The sequence below is a fragment of the Poromitra crassiceps genome (assembly GCF_964638095.1).
Source record: "Poromitra crassiceps genome assembly, chromosome: 19".
Taxonomy (NCBI): Eukaryota; Metazoa; Chordata; class Actinopteri; order Beryciformes; family Melamphaidae; genus Poromitra; species Poromitra crassiceps.
In genome coordinates this window covers 1,654,879-1,673,836 of record NC_139646.1, presented here as the reverse complement: position 1 = coordinate 1,673,836, position 18,958 = coordinate 1,654,879, and the positions used below count along the sequence as shown (strand labels likewise).

Sequence of the window (18,958 nt, the reverse complement as noted above, 5' to 3'; positions counted from 1 at the left end):
TATGCATTGGCGAAAGCAAATGGGTATTTGAAATAGACATAGCCTACCCAAGAGCATTACTTATCTATTCGACAAATAAATGAATAAATAAACTGCTTAAATGACACACGGCTAGGTATCACACTCCGGAGCAGTAGGGGGCGATGATGCCCCTTCGGCCACTGAAGTCGAAGGAGAAGAAAAATGACATGGCTAGGTATCAAAGAGCATGGAAGGAAAGAGAGGACACTCCGGCCATTTTTGGAAACAGAATGCGCCTCGCAGTGGTCAGCTGCGGTAGCGCGGGCCCCTATAATCAGCCTCTCTAAACAGTAACTCAACGGGAGAACACTCTAAATTTCGTGGATTCACATCTTTTCTGGGCGTACTGCAAATCTTGATTGAAGTGGTGTAGTGCAGGGATGTAAAACAACAACCATATTGTGGAAACTAAGCAAAATTTTTCGTTTTCTTTGTTTAGTTTTTTCAAGATAAATAGCTAATGCGGCTGTCGTCCACTCCGTCAGAAGTGCGTTGCCGTGGTTTTAACCTCGGGTCCTTTGCATTTACTATTTATCTTGAAAAAACTAAAAGAAAAAAACGAAAAATTTTGCTTAGTTTCCACAATATGGTTGTTGTTTTACATCCCTGCACTACACCACTTCAATCAAGATTTGCAGTACGCCCAGAAAAGATGTGAATCCACGAAATTTAGAGTGTTCTCCCGTTGAGTTACTGTTTAGAGAGGCTGATTATAGGGGCCCGCGCTACCGCAGCTGACCACTGCGAGCCTGTGCGAGGTTCTTTTGGCGCTGTCACGCTTCCAAAAATAAAAAATGGCGGAGGCTGCTGGGCGCTGATGTTGCAATGGGGCAATATGGAGCTTTCAGTTCTTTCCATAAAAGTTCTTTGCTCCGGAGCAGTAGGGGGCGATGATGCACCTTCGACCACTGAAGTAGAAGCAGAAGAAAAAGTAGGAGTCTGTTTCCGGTTCAGAATCAGGAGGCTCGCAAAATGGCTCAAGGTAAACACAAGTTCAAAGCGCAGCGTCCTGGGGCTTCAAAGAAACCCACACAACACAAGCAGAAAGGACCCAAGAAAGGAGGTATGAATCAAATGTCTTAGTGGTTTTTCATGTACTCAAGCGAAAAAGGCATGAAAACTGTTATTCAAACAGCGACATGTGTGGAAGGGGCCCTGCCTTCCACACATGTCGCTGTTTGGGGCCCCGTTTGCGGCTCCAAAACAGTTCCAGGGGAGGCTCAGTGAATGGAAGGGAAAAAAAAACATTGAATTCGTTATTATATTGGTTATCAAAAGGAGATCACATTGAGGCCATTTACACCTGGCACTCTAACATGCGTTTTCTGTGATTAGATTGCAATCTGATATAAACGCCCGCCCCAAGACACATTGAAGATGGATTGCGATCTGATTGGCCAAACCACCTTCGGCGTGGTCAGGGATGCATTGTGACCACATCGATCGAGCACAAGTGTAAATGCAATGCATCCTCTCAATCCGCATACAGCAACTATATATGGATTTGGACTGGAGGACACCCGTTTTGGGTCAACAGATTGCAATCTGATCACAGAAAATGCATGTTAGTGCCAGGTGTAAATGGTCTCATTGAATAGACTAATGTGTGATTTGGTTCAAAAGCTTCAGAGATACAGTGGTTTGATTGTTTTTCCCACTTTCCCACAGTTGAAAAGAAATAAATGCCTTTCTACAGACCTTTTCGATGTGTTTGGTGTAGTCTGAAGGATGTCAACAGAAATATCGGGCTATCTTGACTCAATTGTTGAGTTGCAATGTTGATGATTCTCCTAAATGTGTTTTTCTATTAAACCCATTAAACCGTATCGAACACAACTGATTATTAAATGAATGAACTATTCTGACAGTTTACGATTGAAGCCATTCATCCTTGCTAGCAAGTTGGTCTGCACACACTTTTGACATGCGTGAACGGTGAACTCTTAACAAGTGGTGTAACAGTTGACACCTGCCAGGGAGGAACTAGTTGCATGTACCATTTTAGCAATGGGCTTATGAAATTACTATGAATATATATTTTTTAATCGTTTTGGAAAGAATTGTAATCCCCGATCTTTCCATGTACCCCCTGCAAGACTGCAGACTATAGAGTACAGCAGGAATGAGTCGGGAAGACCTGGACGTTACCACTTCCAGCTGTGGAAAAGTCGATGTGATTTTTGTATGGGAATTTCGGTTAAATGCGTGAAGGTCTGTAGTTAACAAAAGTTTATGAAACGGTTTGTGTTCAGCAAGACAATCTTCACGAGGACCACACACTTTTATGATTTTTGAAGCGTAAATGCTGGGGGGGGGGGGGGTTTCTACGCGATATTCAGAAAATCCTTCAAAAGCCATAAAAGATCCAAGATCATAGGAGAGACATGGTATCTGTTTTCAGACAGACTTTTGCTTTATACGTTTGTGTGTATCAGTTCAATTTTAGTTCACATAAACAATTGGAAAGTGTACTATTATGACTGTGGATTTCACTCAACTTGTTTATTTCTACCCAATAGGGAGGGTCATCGCGCCCAAAAAGACTCACGTGGTTCAGCAACAGAAGTTGAAGAAGGTAAGAGAAGAAGAACTATATGTGACAGTGGCAGTTTTCTTTCTGGTAGAAAAGTTTGAGGTTGAGAATGATTGCATCAGAGTGGGCTTGATCAATAACTTATCATCAACATGACTTCCTTGTTCCTTGAAGGGACTAGAGGTTGCCATCAGGAACAAGATTGAGCAGGAGGTGACCCACAAGGCCAGCTCCTCCCTCCACAAGCGGCTGAGCATTGTCAAGGGGGCCGAACGTAAAGCCCCCCCTGGACCTGGAGGCCCTCGTCCAGGATCCAGCTCCAAATAGTAGCAGACACACGACGGCACGCCTGCCAGGCCTGAGTCTGATGGTATTGCAACACAAAGCTACTGAACTCAAAATTTGGGGCTAATGAACATATAAGTATAAGATGTCAGCTCTCTGCTTGTTTTTGATTCCCAAATGTTTGAGTTGGGTTCAGGCGTAGTTATAGAAATAGTCTGCTTCATTCTTGGCTCTATGCTGTTTTTAGGAGTCTGCTAAATTGCAAAGAAAGACTGAAAGCAACAGAGACGATCTTCTGGAAATGATATGTTGTGTAGCATTGGGTCATGAAATTATGCCAAAAACCTCCACTGGGGGGCACCACAGAACTTAAAGGAACTACATGGAGTTTCTGACTTGTTTGCTTGCTTTCATAGACATCCTCATTCAAAACAGGGAATGGACTTCAGAAAGCATATTTTGATATGAGCTTTGGGTCATACTTTTTATAAAGGTTTCTATCACTGTGTTTTGTATTGACACCACTGTATTGTACAAAGAACGATGAGTACGAGTAATGAGCGAAAGATCAGTTCGACATGATGTATGTCAAACCACTAGCCTGTTTCACAAAGCAAGTTCAACATGATAAGGATATCTCTGCAGAACACGACACGCACAATTGTTCAATGGGCTGTGTTCTGCTTTTGTTTGTACAGCTTTCGCCTTTTCTGTTGACTGTGTTAAAACTCCCATGATCCTTTGCTACGGGTGTTAAATGTGTCTCAAGGGCGACACTTTGCTGCGACCGTGTCAAGGACGGGCTCACCCGCCCGACTTTGTGACTGAGCCCAGCAGCCAGTGATAAGGCTGAACAACATTCTGAACTCAATTTATTTGGTTTTTACTGTTAAACCCTTTTACTCAGGCTACGCTCGCGCAACTTTGGCAAGCTTCCGTTTACAAAATAGTGTTTGTATTTATGTATTAAATACTATCAACATCAATTCTTTCACGAGGTATTTATTTGATTTTTGTGGATATCACTTGCAAGTAACGCAATTCAGAGTTCCTTTGATAATTCTGAGCCTATGAGAGTTTCCACAGTCTATTGAATCATGTCTCGGGTAACACTTTCTGAATTACAATATTCAACTTTACCTACAACTCAATTACAACAGAGCATGCATTACACAAGAACAATCCTATATGGAAAAGAAATTATAAAACATGCTACTTGTTAAAGACATAAAATACAATCAACATGTCATGCAACACCGATTCATCAGGACTTCTAATGCCAGTCTGTGATAATAAACTGTTACTTGGTAGTAAACTGCCAGTCTTGTCTACGCAGCCTTGATGGTTTCCACACAGTGAGCGGAACGAAGGAAGCGAGGGAACGAGTCTTTGGCCATCAGGTTGTAGATCCTCTGCTGGGCTTTGCTGAACGTGTCCGCCGCCGGAGAGTCCATCACACCCAGCAGAGCCTCGCGGGTCTCTGCATCCAAGTTCACCTGAGAGGAGAAAAGACCATGTGAACAAACGTCAGGTGACTTCAATCAGTGTCTTTCAATTCCACTGGTCTAGTCCAGTGATTCCCAACCAAGGGGTACAAGTACTTGAGCAGCTTGCGGGGGGTACATGGAAAGATTTGGGATTATAATTTAAAGTTAGCTGACAATTCAATGAAGCCAGCACCAAACACCAAGGAAGCCTTGGTAAAACTGAGAAGAAAAATAATAAACTGTCAGAATTCAAGTCAAATCAACAACAAAAACAAACTGATCAAAAGGAGTTCAACCTGCTACTTGGCAAGTCTGAATATATGTAAATGTATTTGTATTATAATAATAATTATAATAATTATGGAGTCATTCAAATGATTTTTATTTAATAATCAGATGTGTTCGATGCTAGAAGTTTAACAGAACAAATTTAGGAGAATCATCGAGACGCACGAGTGAGGGGCTACCATTGGCATGGCAGAACAGCTCAAGGGGTACATGAGACAAAAAAGGTTGGGAACCACTGGTCTAGTTCACCGTTCCTCTCACACCCCTCTACACCAACCTCCTGTGGGGCGTCGAGGTTGATGAAGCGGCTGTAGATGATGCTGGTCTTGGCTCTCTGCAGGCGTGAGGGGGAAACCCTGTAGTCTTCGCAGGCCAGCCAGAACTCCAGGTTCTCCTCACTGAACTCTGAACGCAGGAACCCACGGAATGCCTGCAGACCGGCTAGGAGGGACAGGGGATACAGGGACACCTCGAATTCAGAGCATGGCCAGAGAATAAATGGTACAGAATCCATTATTTTTTATTTATTTAATTAACCTTTATCCAGGGAGGACCATTGAGAGCAAGCTCTCTTTTTCAAGGACACCCTGATATACTATACCACACTCTACATACAGACATGTGCATTATGCACATATCACTTCAAGTTCAAGTTCAAGTTTATTAGTGTCCCAAAGGGCAAATTGAGTTGCAGCAGATAGACATACAGATAAAAACACAGACAAGAACAACACAAGTGGCATGTTAACATGTTACATGCATGTAGTTAAGAATAAATAAAAGGCTAAATAAAACATCAAGGACCTTGTTTGTGACACACAGTGACCGATAACTGTGCAAGGTAGCATTAAAGTGCACAGCGATCAGTAAAGTGCAGACACGCAGCGACCGATAAAGTGAGGTAATAGAATAAAGTGCACAAACGGCCAGTAAAGTGCACAAAGTAATGGAAAGATAAATCAATAATAAAAAACAATAAAAGCAATAAAACAATAGAAACCATAAAATCAATAGAAACAATAAAACTTTGTGGGTTTAGGTAGCACGGGATGCAGTAGGTTACGGTTGCATTTGCAGATAAGGGTCCAGCAGAGAGGGTTTGGTTTACACACCGTGAGATACGTAGATTCACTGACTAGGATGGGATGGGCGTTTATTCGCACTGGGACCCTCTAAATGTACATACTCATGGGACATGGAAGAAGACGCTTTGAATAAAAAGACCTACTAATAGCATCTTATTTTTAGAATGCTTTTTTTTTTTTTTTAATGTTTTTTTCCCGATTTTTTATCCCATTTTTATCCCCCGTTTAGTGCTCATTTGAATTACTCAATCCTGGTTGCTACTCCATCCTCTGCCGATCTGGGGAGAGCCGAGACTGATTCCATGCATCCTCCGAGACATGGGCAGTCAAGTCAGCCGCTTCTTTTCACCTGCCCGAGGAAGCTTCACCGGTAGGACATAGCACGTGGGAGGTTCACGCTATTCCAACCAGTTCCCCTCCCTCTGAACAGGCGCCCTTAACGATCAGAGGAGGAACCATATAAGCAACCAGGATGTTGCATGTTTTTGTGAAGGGGGTTCCTATATGAAGGAGACCCCCGGGAGGCACGGGGAGAACATGCAAACTCCACACAGAAAGGCCATTTTGCCGACCCCCACCCGGGTGGTGGGCACTCGAGGACATGCGGACGGGCACGCATTCCTTCAGTGTTCACATCGGCCCAGGTGGGAATCGAACCCACGACCTTCGAGCTGTGAGGCGATAGTGCTTACCACTGCACCACCGTACCTCCCTATTTTTAGAATGCTTAATGAAGAAATAAATGAGGTCTTACTCTTGCTGTTGAGCAGAGACTCCAGGTCCTGAAGAACCTTTTCCTCGTGATGTCTGAGAGAAGAGACAGAAACTGTCAGAATCCACCGTTGCTGTGATCAGCGGATTTAATATGTATTTGAAATGTGGATTTGTGTCGGTCTACTTGTGTTTGTGGTGTGTCCAGTCCTGCTTCTCGGCCAGGTGGCTCAACTTCACCCGCATCTCCTTTGCCCTAAAACGCACCGGCAGATCAAATCACACCAGGCTCTGCATATACAACACCTTTTTAACATGCGTGGCAGTGCAATTCACTTGTCTCCACCTGCAAAAACATTATGACCCCACTTCCATACTCACTTAACCAGGCACGAGGAGGGCAGGGAGGACAAGCCCTTGCACATTGTAGTTGTAGGAAAAGCCAAAAAGAGAAGACTGGATGAACAGACCTAACTGTAGTCGGTCACAGTATTTAGGTGCTTTTCTCCACTTTGTCAAGCTCCCAGACCACAGGGTGCTTCTCTTATATAGAGTAGCTGCTCTGTGGGTCTGCCCACACACAGCAGCAGGTGCACAGACTATGGGAGATGAATAAGAGGGCTGGTGTACGTGCTCACAGGCCATGTGGGCCCACTGGTGCTGAGCTGTCCCATCTGTTCACAGGTGGGACAAAACAATATAGGAAAATTACACCAAGGGGATTTCAGGTGTGTGTGTTTGTCAGGGATCATCAGTAAAAGAATATAGAGTATGTCGAGTAATATGTAGGAGAGAAAGACTCGATGAGTGAGGAGCAGGTGGGCAGTCAGGCAACATCACTCATCTCTCAAGAGTGGGAGAGATAGAAGTGCAATTGATTGTGTGTGAGTGTGTGTTCTTATACTTATACATTTGTGAGATCCAACTTGAGATTTAAACCTTCAGACGTGAGGATGGATCTTTGCAACGTGAGGACTTTCCAATCCTCACTTCTTTAAGGGGCTGCTTTATGGTTTCTTTTTTTATTTAAACAAATCCCCATTAGCTGATGCCATGGCAATCAGCTGTTCTTCCTAGTGTCCACACTGACATACTGTACACAATAACCTGTCCTATATAGATGATATTTAAAAAGAGTGAGAATTATCTGTCATCTGCATCCCAATAGATGCCCCTGCATATTCTTCTTTTTGAAGGATTTATTTTTATTGGGCCGATATTGAGAGGTAATTCCAGTTTCTTATCATAAGAAACTATTTTTTTTTTCAAACGTGTTAACCCTATAGGCTGGGTACCACAATATGACCATTACCCGGCAAACCTGGTGTTGTGGTGGAATGTTATTGCAGTAAACTATTTGGTTGAATAACAATGTTGGCATCTTTGAGTTAATAGGGTTAGATTAAAATTAGGATTACAGTAAAGGGATTATGTGTGTGTTTACTGAAGATGTAGTTGGCTACTGTACACCCTGAAAGTGTCCAGTGTGCTTTATAGGAGGTTTGAGTAGGGAGATCCGAAGGTGACTCCCATCTGCTCCGTTTCAATGGATTAGGCCAGTGGTTCGTAAAAAAAACTAAACCCACAAATTAGACCACGGATCCCCACAGACATACCAAAGTAAAACAATAATTGGTAACACTTTACAATAACGTACACAAATCCTATAGTAGTTACTGATAAACGAACCATTAACTAATCGCCAGTTAATCATTCGCTAATGAAAAATTTGGCATTAGTTTATCACTAGTTAATCATAGTTAATGAGTAGGTAGTCATTAGTTAATGATTAGTATCTAATTTCCTGAGTAGAGTAGTTAATCAGTACCTAATGATTACTAAATTTCAGCTCGTGAATAGAGTAGTTAATCATTACTTAATGATTCCAAAATGTCAGTGCGTGAATGTATTAGTTAATCATTAGTTAATCTTTTTGTGTACCCTATTGTAAAGTGGTGCATCATACTCAGTAGTTTATGAATACTGAATCATTACCTGTCCATTAGTTACTCTTTTCGCACCCTAATATAAAGTGAAAGATATCCTTATCAAATAAACACTCCCTCCAGGTGAGATTCGAACTCTGAACCCCAAGATTGTTAAATTGTAAGTCTGGTTCTCTACCATCTGAGCTAACCAGCCTGTTACTTGGTAGAGCCATACTATAGGTCTGTAGAGTCAGAGACTAAGTATTATGTCCTATCCACATACTACTTTCTGTTCAAGTACTTATAGTTTTTAATATATATTCCACCCAAATACTACCTTCTCTCCAAATACTTATAGTTTTAAAGGTATATTCCATCCAAATACTACTTCATGTCCAAGTACTTAGGTATGTTTCAGCCAAATACTACTTATGTCTAAGTACTTGTAAGCAGTGTTGGGAAAGTTACTGAAAATTGGTAATTAGTTACAGTTACTAGTTACTTCTCTCAAAAGGTAATTTAATTACTTTAAAGTTACCAGTTACTTCAAAGTAATTAGTTACTAGGGAAAGTAACTTTTGCGTTACTTTTAAAAGTCCGCTTCGATTGTTATTAATGCACACATTATGTTAGTGTTGCTGTGCCACAGTGTGGCATTGAACATTCGCTTATTGGGGAGGCTTATAGCCTATCAAGGTCCTTAGCCTCTGGGGCTCTGGCTGCAGCTCTTTCCCCGGACTAGGTCTGAGGATCAGAAACTGGGTAATCCTCTGAAGTTGTCCGTTATTTTCATGTCCTAAAGTAACTAGTAACTAGTCCAGTTACTATTTTAGTAACTGTAACTGAGTTACTGAATTTGAAAAAGTAATTAGTTAGATTACTAGTTACTGAAAAAGGTAGTTAAGTTACAGTAACTAGTTACTTAGTAACTAGTTACTCCCAACACTGCTTGTAAGTACTTGGACAGAAAGTAGTATTTGGGTGGAATATACCTTTAAACTATAATACTTGGTCTCAGGCTCTACATTCAATAGTATGGCTCGAACAAGCAACAGGCTGGTTAGCTCAGATGGTAGAGAACCAGACTTACAATTTAACAATCTTGGGGTTCAGGGTTCGAATCTCACCTGGAGGGAGTGATTATTTGATAAGGATATCTTTCACTTTATATTAGGGTGCGAAAAGAGTAACTAATGGACAGGTAATGATTCAGTATTCATAAACTACTGAGTATGATGCACCACTTTACAATAGGGTACACAAAAAGATTAACTAATGATTAACTAATACATTCACGCACTGACATTTTGGAATCATTAAGTAATGATTAACTACTCTATTCACGAGCTGAAATTTAGTAATCATTAGGTACTGATTAACTACTCTACTCAGGAAATTAGATACTAATCATTAACTAATGACTACCTACTCATTAACTATGATTAACTAGTGATAAACTAATGCCAAATTTTTCATTAGCGAATGATTAACTGGCGATTAGTTAATGGTTAGTTTATCAGTAACTACTATAGGATTTGTGTACGTTATTGTAAAGTGTTACCCAATAATTTATTAACTGAAACTAACACACTTACCCTGCTAGCGGGGCGCTCTCGCTCATACTGATCAGTAGCGCCCCGCCCGGCTAGCAGGGTAAACACAACACAAACTACATTAAACAAACAAAACACAAGGGTGCGTCCGTGAGGGAGAGAGACTGAATGGTCTGAAGGTCTTTTACGTCCAACGAGTGCATTCCATATAGCCTACAGGTGCACCCAATCAGTGTAATGACCCCAACACCACGCTGTCACACTTTTAGATATTTGATTACTGAAAGTGTATGAAACCAATTACCAAAATAGTCCGTTGTTAGCCTACTTATGGTTGGAATTCTAGTGAAAATTAATTATTACACTTTTTTTCTGGGGACTCCCTGGAACCCACTAAGGACCCAGCTGGGGGTCCCCGGACCCCACTTTGAGAACCACTTGGATTAGGCAATCTGTAGCCTAAATAAAACCATGCATTTCAGTCTGTAGTCGGTAAAATCAACATTAAGGCGCAGACTCAAAATCCCACTTTTCAGTGCGACTCACACTTCCCAGACCAGCAGGTGCTGTGTGAAGAAGGAACCCGAGAAGGTGTAACGTTAGGAGGAGGACACGAAGAGGACACGCTGACAATAGCCATATGCGCCTCCAGATTATGTTTTGCATAACCTTATCCATCCGTATTTATTCAACGTTACAAGTGGTTCACGCGAACAACTGGCACACAATATACAGATCGGTCATTTGTTGCCTCTCCCCCCTTGGGCTTTGGCTCGGTGTGCGGATGGATCCATGATATAGCAGCGCTGCATAGGCTACATGAATCTGACACCCGATTCACCTTCTGACAGAAGACTGACGGTCGCGCGAAAGGTCCAGATGAGCTCGGGTAGCAGGGCTGGGGAGAGGAGGGGTCGCCTTTCCTCGCTTCCTGGTTCCTCAAGAAACGTGGAAGTAAAAAGTTACCAGACGCACGACACGACACGAACTGCATGTTGATCTGAATTGTAAACAACATTGAGCCTGAACCCAGAGGGAGCTGTTATGTTCTTCTCGCTATAAACCAGACACGAGACGCGAGTGGACTCACAGCTGTCCGGTGTCAAATCCAGTTTCCTGACATCCAGAACCACCAGCCTACCACCACCCGGACACCCGACCCGGATTTATCTCCAGCCCATAATCCGCCCTGCTAGCCAGCCCACCATGGACCGCATCGACTCGGTATCATGCCAACATGTGACGCTGCAATAATAAGTGAGTCACAATTTCATCTAGCAGTTTGTGTTATTGTAACCGTGGATGAAGAAACCTAGTCTATTTAGAAGCCCTGTCTAGTAGGCTAAACATCCGGGGTTTCAGTTTACTCTCTAGTAGCCTATATCATGTGCAAATGACTTTGGTGACAGGTCAATGATCTATCAAACTGGCCACATATTTAGTAACCCTTTAAATGACAGACCATTAATTACACAGTAATGACCAGAAAACTAAGGGATAACTAGATGCAGGGATGTATTACCAAAGGGGCCTACCGGGCCCAGGGGCCCAAGAGCTCAGGGGGCCCATAACCCCCAGAGCCTCTTCACAGGGCCACCACTTGCCCAGGCCTGGGATGAACGGATCCCTTAGGGCAGTGATTCCCAACCAGGGGTAGCCTACGTGGACCCCGTAGGGGCACTTGAACAGCTTCCTTGGAAAGAACAACAACAATTTATTTCCAAAATGATGAAAAAATAATAATTTCAAAAGTCATTTCATAAGCCCATTGTTAAAATGGCACGTGCACACCACAACGAGTTCCCCCCCGACAGGTGTCAACTGTTAGGCTACATGACTGATAAATGGCTCAAAAATCTCCAGTTGCTGTCGCTCCAGATTCAGGTTTAGGGGAGCCTGGTTACAAAAGGAAAAAGGAGGCCACGCCCACACACCAGCAGCTCAGTGAAAAATCTATTTTGTATGGATTTACTTGTACGTCTGCATATTATTACACTAAAAGTTATAGAACAAATTTAGGAGCATCATCAACAGGCATGAGTTAGGGGCTACTATTGGCATGGCAAAACGGCTCATAAGACAAAAAAGGTTGGGAACCACTGGCCCTTACACCACTGATATGGTATTCAAAATAGCTGTCCAAGTCTCCATGAGGATAAAAACCCACCTATCTTGTCTCCATACTTTGTATCTCTCTTCCACTCTTTTCCTCGTTATCTCTCTCATGATTAAAGTCCTAAATTCCCACATCATCCTGCTGTAAATGACCCATGTTTAATACATTTTTTAAACGTGTGGTGCAAAAGAAAAGGTGAGAGGAGGTAGGATGGAGAGGGTGGTAGCAAAGGCAAGTATGAACGGATGGGGGAAAGTTTTAAGCAGAAGAGTTGAATTTAAAAAGGGGAAGGGTGGATGAGAAGAAGTAACAAAGAAAGGAGATTGTTTGCTAGATGAGATGAGAGATATACTTTATTGTCCCCGGAGGGACATTTGTCTTGGGCATTAAAGTGCACATAGCCGCAACCCAGCGTTACAAACAACGTCAAAAACAGAGACAGACAGGGACATTCAACATTGCACAACTCCACAGTAGAGAGAACCTGTTCGGCATGATTGCACAAGCTCTATTGCACAATTGTATAGCCCAACAACATTCCTGAGATTAGGAAAATAAAATAGTAAAATAAAATAGTAACCAAATAAAATAATGAAACCCACAATCGTTCCAGCTGCTGGCATAGTTTCAGTTACTGCTGTAGTAGTGTACATAACATAATATACACTATAAGGATGATTCAATCAATGTTACCCCATTAAGGTAAAATAATAACCAAACGGGAAAAGCAAACACAATAAAGTAGTAAAAACGAATGAGAGAATAGAAATATAAGAAAATAAAATCAATAAAATCAAATAATCAATAAAATCAATCAATAAGAGAATGAAAATATAAGAAAATAAAATCATATAATCAATAAAATCAATAGAAGCGCTACAAAACTGCCACTATTCGAAAGGTGCTAGCTACACCCGTGGGGAGGGAGCTGTCTGTTTATTCAGCAGTGCAATGGAAGTTGGGAGAAAAGATAACTTATAGCGGTTGCTCTTAAAGCGGCTGGCTCTGTACCGTCTGCCAGACGGTAGCAGCTCGTATTCAGAGAATAAGATGTGAGATGGGTCAGTCAGAACTCTTTGTGCCAGACTGATGACCTTATTTTCAAAGATAGACTGAAGTGTCGGATACTCATTCATGCCGATCACCTTCATGGCAGTTTTAACCATTTTCATTATTCTAGATTTGAGTTGGACGGTCAGAGTCCCAAACCAAGCAGCCATCCATATCTGATAAGACTTTCCAGCACCGCGTTGTAGAACGTTGACATGATATTAGTGCTCACGCCAAACAATCTAAGTCTACGGAGAAAGTGCAGACGTTGTGCTAGTTTGGCACACAAATAGTCGACATGGACATTCCATTTTAACATGTTGTCCATTTGAATTCCCAGGTATTTGTATGAGTCGACCTGCTCTATTTCTTTGTCTCCAATAATCACTGGGTCATAAGCTCTCACAGCCCTGGGATAAAAGAGCATTTATTTTGTTTTGGTGGTGTTCAGAATAAATGCTAAATGAGTTGTGACACTTTGGGGCCTCTTCTCCTTCCTCTATCTGCTTCTCATCATCCTCAGGATATTATGACACACACTGCCTGCCTGCACGCACAGATAGCACGCACACACACACACAGTCAGTATGGTAGTTTCAGTTGGCTAGGTCTCACCCTGGCACACAACCAGGCAGTAAGACAAATCAACCCAGAAACTGTGCCTGACTGTGTCTTAATGGTCACCTTGTATACAGTAGTGACAAGGCATTACACAGGAAGTCAAATGGTTAAATAAATTGTGACATCATCAGTGATGCCAGAGGCATTGTGACATCATCAGTGATGTCATAAGAGGTTGTGATGTAATCAGTGATGTCATAAGAGCAGTTGTGACATCATCAGTGATGTCATAAGAGCAAGTCCCAGGGGCAGACACTGAAAGAAGTGGGAGTCTGGCTTCAGACCCCCGTCTTCAGCCATGGACAGCTGTATGTTGCCAGCTCCAGGACAGGTGATCCAGCATCCCTGAAGTATGCCATCAAGGAGCAGCCAGGGCGATAGCCTGGGTAAACCCAGCCCCCACGTGACCTGCTCTCAGACCTGCTCTCAGTCACTACCTAGTGACTGAGAACCAGAGGTCTGAGAGCAGGTCACGTGGGGGCTGGGTTTACCCAGGCTACCAGGGCGAGGCCACACAGCGGCCGAGCTGTGTATGCGAGCTGCAGCAGGCGAGCCCAGGAATTGAGTGCGCGTAGCGCGCAAGATGCCTAGTTTTAGAAAAGACACTATACCTACTGAATATGTACAGTATTATTCACATGGATACATGCATGCATTGCATACACATACATACATACATAAATACATACATACTGTACCTACATACATACATACATACATACATACATACATACATAATATAAACCAACTATACACAAATGACAACAGAAAGCCCAGAACAGGCCTAGTCTGGTAAAGAAAACATTGTTACTTGTGTATTATTAGTCGCTTTGGATAAAACCGTCTGCCAAATGTCGTAATGTAATGTATTACTCTGTAGTTACTTCAATGTCATTTAGTAGTAGTAGTAGTCATTTCAATGCTAGAACAAGTTATTACTTTTACTTGGATATTACTATTATTATTTCCAGTCTATGTAATCAATGGCCTGTAATATAAAGGGTTGCCCACATAATAATGTCATTACTGCTCCACATGTCCTCAGAAATTTAGTGGATTTTGAAGATTTGGTGCCAAATGATATTCAGCGCTCCCACGGGCCTTGATAATTCTTCATAGTTTGTGGATTTGATCAAATAAAATAAAATAAAGCATTGAAGGTTTTTGAAAAAGAGTGAATGGCCTTGTTTTGGCCTCAGCTCTCCATCCTAAATAATGTCCTGAGGAATACCCTATGATATCTGCATTGATAGCAGTTTTAAAATGAATGATTTCACCATGATGTCTTACTTTTGTGAGATCACGAGTAAAACAAAAAGCGAATGTCTAATTTTGACAAAAAACTTTGAAGGTAATTGAAAAAGCCTTGATACTGATGTCCAGATGAGTGTGGAAACTGTGAAACTCAGCTGCAGTTGCCATTCTCTGATAGGCTTTGGTGAATTGACGGCCCTGCATCCCAGCAGCTGACCTAACCGGCACCAGGTATGGGGGGACCCCGAGGAGGGGCTGAAGTCCCCCAGGCGTCCAGCCCGGGGGACAGCGGGGGCTCAGGTCCGGAGCAGCGGAGGCAGGAGAGGTGGGCCAAGCTGTTCAATCAACTGGACCTCAACCAGGACGGACGCATTGACATCTCTGAGCTGCGGGCGGGACTGGTGGCCCGAGGGCTTTCCAGGCGCTCGGTGGAGAGGGTAAGAGCTTCATATCACTCTCTTCCCTGCTTCCTCCTACTGCACGGGAGGTAGCCTGGGTAAACCCAGCCCCCACGTGACCTGCTCTCAGAGTTCTCAGTCACTAGCCTCACCTTGTGACTCGTGAGCAGGGTAAGCCTGAGAGCAGGTCACTGGGGGCTGGGTTTACCCAGGCTACAAGGGAGGGGGGTTATCTGTCATGCGCGTGTGACGCCATTCTGGACTATGTCCATTGAATCAGGTCCGGACATTCCCCCGGAGCAGCCCTTCCAGACAAGAGGCATTATTGTTGTTTCCACACATGGGGAGGTCCTCCTGTAGTAGAGGGGAGGTGGGCTATGACGTAGTGTGCTGCAGGAATCACAGTGTTTATGCCAGACAGACCTTTAAGTAAAAAAAAAAAATCAATGTAGACTACATCAAAGATATATTTCAGAAAGCAGTTCTCCACTACATGGAAAACCCTTCAACGCATTATTCTGGCGATATGGTTAGAAAACGCAGGCTTGCGATGTGCCAACAAAAAGTGAGTGCCTGTTTGCACATCGCCCAAAGGTCAGCTGCCAAATAGTGATCGCGGAAATGTTAAACGCCGGAAAGGGTGATTTTACAAGTGCCATTCAAGTCATATCTGACCCGTTTTCAATTTATTTCCCCCCACAAAAGTTATCTCTCTAATATATAGCTTCAGCACTATCATCTCCTTGTTGCATTTTCACGATTCAAACAATCGGACTGGGGGAAAAGAAACCATTCAACTTTGACTTGTTTACTCACCAATTGGCATTTTCTCTTCCAAATAATCCAGCCATGTAACTATCCGTTCATGAAATGAACTCACGCAGGGACAGGAATGGCTTGTAAAAGTGCCATTTAACAATATAACAGAAGTGATCCCAAAGCCATCAACACACCCACTCGCTCTGGACATTAAACTGTACTTTTCAAATACGAGCTGCTCTGCGAGCGCTACGGGCACGTGGTTAAGATCCGTTTGCGTGGACAGTTGTGTTCATAAACCCCGTCTAATGTCTGGATATCTTCAGGAGTTCACTGCAAGAGCTCACCTGAGAGAGAGAGGGTTCACAGGGATTTCCCTCGCTGAAGGTTCAAGGTTCAAGGTTTAAGGTTCAAGTTTATTTGTCTCCCTTGGGAGAAATTTGTCTTGGAGACAGAGATCCAAGCTGCGTACAGACATTTAACACAGATACATCAGACACAAAAACATAAGACAAAATTGCATACACCCTTATGGATTTCAAGTCCCTTAGGAAGGAGCATCTAGTTATCGTTAAGTAGCTTAATTGAGAGAGGGACAAAGGAGTGTTTATATCTATTGTATTTACACTTTGGAATTCTATACCTTCTACCGGACCTCATGAGCACATATTCTGGGTTCAGTTCATGCAAAGGGTCAGAAGTAATGTTCCGAGCTTGTCTGACAGCTTCCTGGTCAAAAATGGCTTGGAGGGTGATCGGGGGGCTAGACATGCCCATGATCTTCCCGGCCGTTTTTGCAAGCCTTACAATTTGGGATTTAAATTTGACCGTCAGGTTGCCAAACCAGCTGGCTATACCATACCTCAGGATCGATTCTATGCTCGCCCTGTAGAAAATCAACATGATACTCGTACTGACTCCAAACAACCTGAGTCTGCGAAGAAAGTGCAAACGCTGATGTATCTTTGCACAGCAAGATGTGACATGCGTGTGCCAATTCATATCCTTATCAATATGTACTCCTAGATATTTATATGAGGAGACCTGTCTGATGTTATTGTTATGAAGGACCTTTATCTCTAGCCTGGGTAAACCCAGCCCCCACGTGACCTGCTCTCAGAGTTCCCAGTCACTACCTTGTGACTCGTGAGCAGGGTAAGCCTGAGAGCAGGTCACTGGGGGCTGGGTTTACCCAGGCTACTTTATCTCCTCCCCTCTCCTTCAGGTTCTCTTCTCTCTCCTCTTATCTCCTCTCATCCAGTGGAATGGCTTGTTGACTGAAATGTAATCAACGTAGGCCAACATAAGGTCGTTCAAGGGAAACTCACTGCTTGTTCATTAAATGCTAGTCATTTCATATCCATTGCCTGTTGATTGTCTGTGCTTGTTCACTCTGCTCTGTTAGATGCTTCCTGCTGTCCATTATCTGGAACCTGCTTGAGGTCTTGCATGTAAACGTACTCAGTGTTGTTGGTACAATAGCAGCGCCAGAGAACATCAACAGCATCACTTTATTATGAATACACACAGTCTCTCTCCCTCCTCCCTGTCTGTCTCTCACTCCCTCACTCTCTCACACACGCGCACACACACACACACACACACACACACACACACACACACACGCACGCACACACACACAGTCTCTCTCCCTCCTCCCTGTCTGTCCCAGTCTCTTGTATAGACCCTTCTCACGGGGGCCATTTTGTGTCGAGAAGCCAGGGTAAACACAGGTGCAAGCAAAACACTAATGAGGGTTTCCAAATTCCAATCATGGAAGTTGGAAACCCTCATTAGTGTGTTGCTTGCACCTGTGTTTACCCTGGCTTCTCGACACAAAATGGCCCCGTGAGAAGGGTCTATAGACCAAATCAGCGGGATGTTTACATTTACTTCCGGGTACCCCTGGGTCCACACATTATAATGGCGGTGAACGGCACAAACTGACGTGTTGAAGACAAAAACAGACAAAGAAGACAAAAATGGTTCGTCCGTGTTGTGTTGTTGTTTAATATCATTCATAACAACACTTTCACTAACGTTAGTGGAGACCAGACTAGCTTATTTACCTGTTGGACCAGACCAGAGTAGACTTGACGCTAAATTAAATTAACGTGGCGTCGGTAGCTCTGTCTGTAACGTTAACGAGTCTGCTCTCGCCGAGAAGAGCCTGGTGACGCGAGGTTACGAGTCTGCAAAAAAACAGCGAGTTTGACAGACAAACAAACATTATTAGCTAGCTAACACTACATAAAACAAACACAGAAGAAAGGCTAGATACGTTGGACAAGCATGTTTACCAACCGTTTAACCATTTAAATTGAAAGTAGTCGGCCGAAAACAACGAGAGGGTTTGACAGCATTTATTTGACAACACGCACATTTAAACCTGCCGCCTTCCCCAAGTGGTACCCGGAAGTAAATTTGTTTACATGGTGACGTCACGGTGATTTGGTCTATGGGCAAGGAGTGTGAGTCATGTGACTGGCTCTCTCTCTCTCTCGCTCGTTCTCCTTATCACTCTCTCACTCCCTCTCTCTCTCTCTCTCTCTCTCACACACACACACACACACACACACACTCTCTCTCTCTCTCTCTCTCTCTCTCTCTCTCTCCCTTTCTCTCCTCTGTCTACTTCTGTCTATTTGTGTGCACACATGCACAGGACAGCATGTTGTCTATTTTAGTATGAGGGATGGGAATTTGTAAGATGAGAAAGTTAACCTTTCCCTCCCCGTCACTCAGTCATAAACGATCCAACTTTCAACTTGGTTTCCAACTTGGCCTGTGTCCTTATTTCAGATCTTTTTCTGGATCTCTGCCAGATTCGTGTAACCAAGAAATTGTGATGCAACTGTTGAGTATGTGG

General features: G+C 43.1%; 2 protein-coding genes across 3 annotated transcripts; one reads left to right on the top strand and one right to left on the bottom strand.

The window, feature by feature from the left end:
• The first annotated feature begins 951 nt into the window (after positions 1-951).
• LOC310794339 (UPF0390 protein zgc136864-like) lies at positions 952-3,815 on the top strand. Its single transcript, XM_083656322.1, has 3 exons — positions 952-1,084; positions 2,541-2,596; positions 2,729-3,815. Exons 1-3 carry the CDS (start codon positions 994-996, stop codon positions 2,879-2,881), a joined length of 300 nt encoding a protein of 99 aa, XP_083512448.1. The 5' UTR covers positions 952-993; the 3' UTR covers positions 2,882-3,815.
• Positions 3,816-4,055: 240 nt separating this feature from the next.
• Positions 4,056-11,113, bottom strand: LOC310793790 (regulator of G-protein signaling 4-like). Of its 2 annotated transcripts, XM_083655678.1 has the most exons (6): positions 10,982-11,113; positions 10,733-10,822; positions 6,598-6,666; positions 6,454-6,506; positions 4,892-5,055; positions 4,056-4,335 (listed from the first exon to the last, which is right to left on the bottom strand). In XM_083655678.1, exons 3-6 carry the CDS (start codon positions 6,654-6,656, stop codon positions 4,168-4,170), a joined length of 444 nt encoding a protein of 147 aa, XP_083511804.1. In that variant the 5' UTR covers positions 6,657-6,666; positions 10,733-10,822; positions 10,982-11,113; the 3' UTR covers positions 4,056-4,167. The 2 variants fall into 2 exon arrangements, with proteins under 2 accessions (XP_083511804.1, XP_083511803.1); XM_083655677.1 differs by lacking the exons at positions 10,733-10,822; positions 10,982-11,113 and adding an exon at positions 6,792-6,908.
• Positions 11,114-18,958: the final 7,845 nt, after the last annotated feature.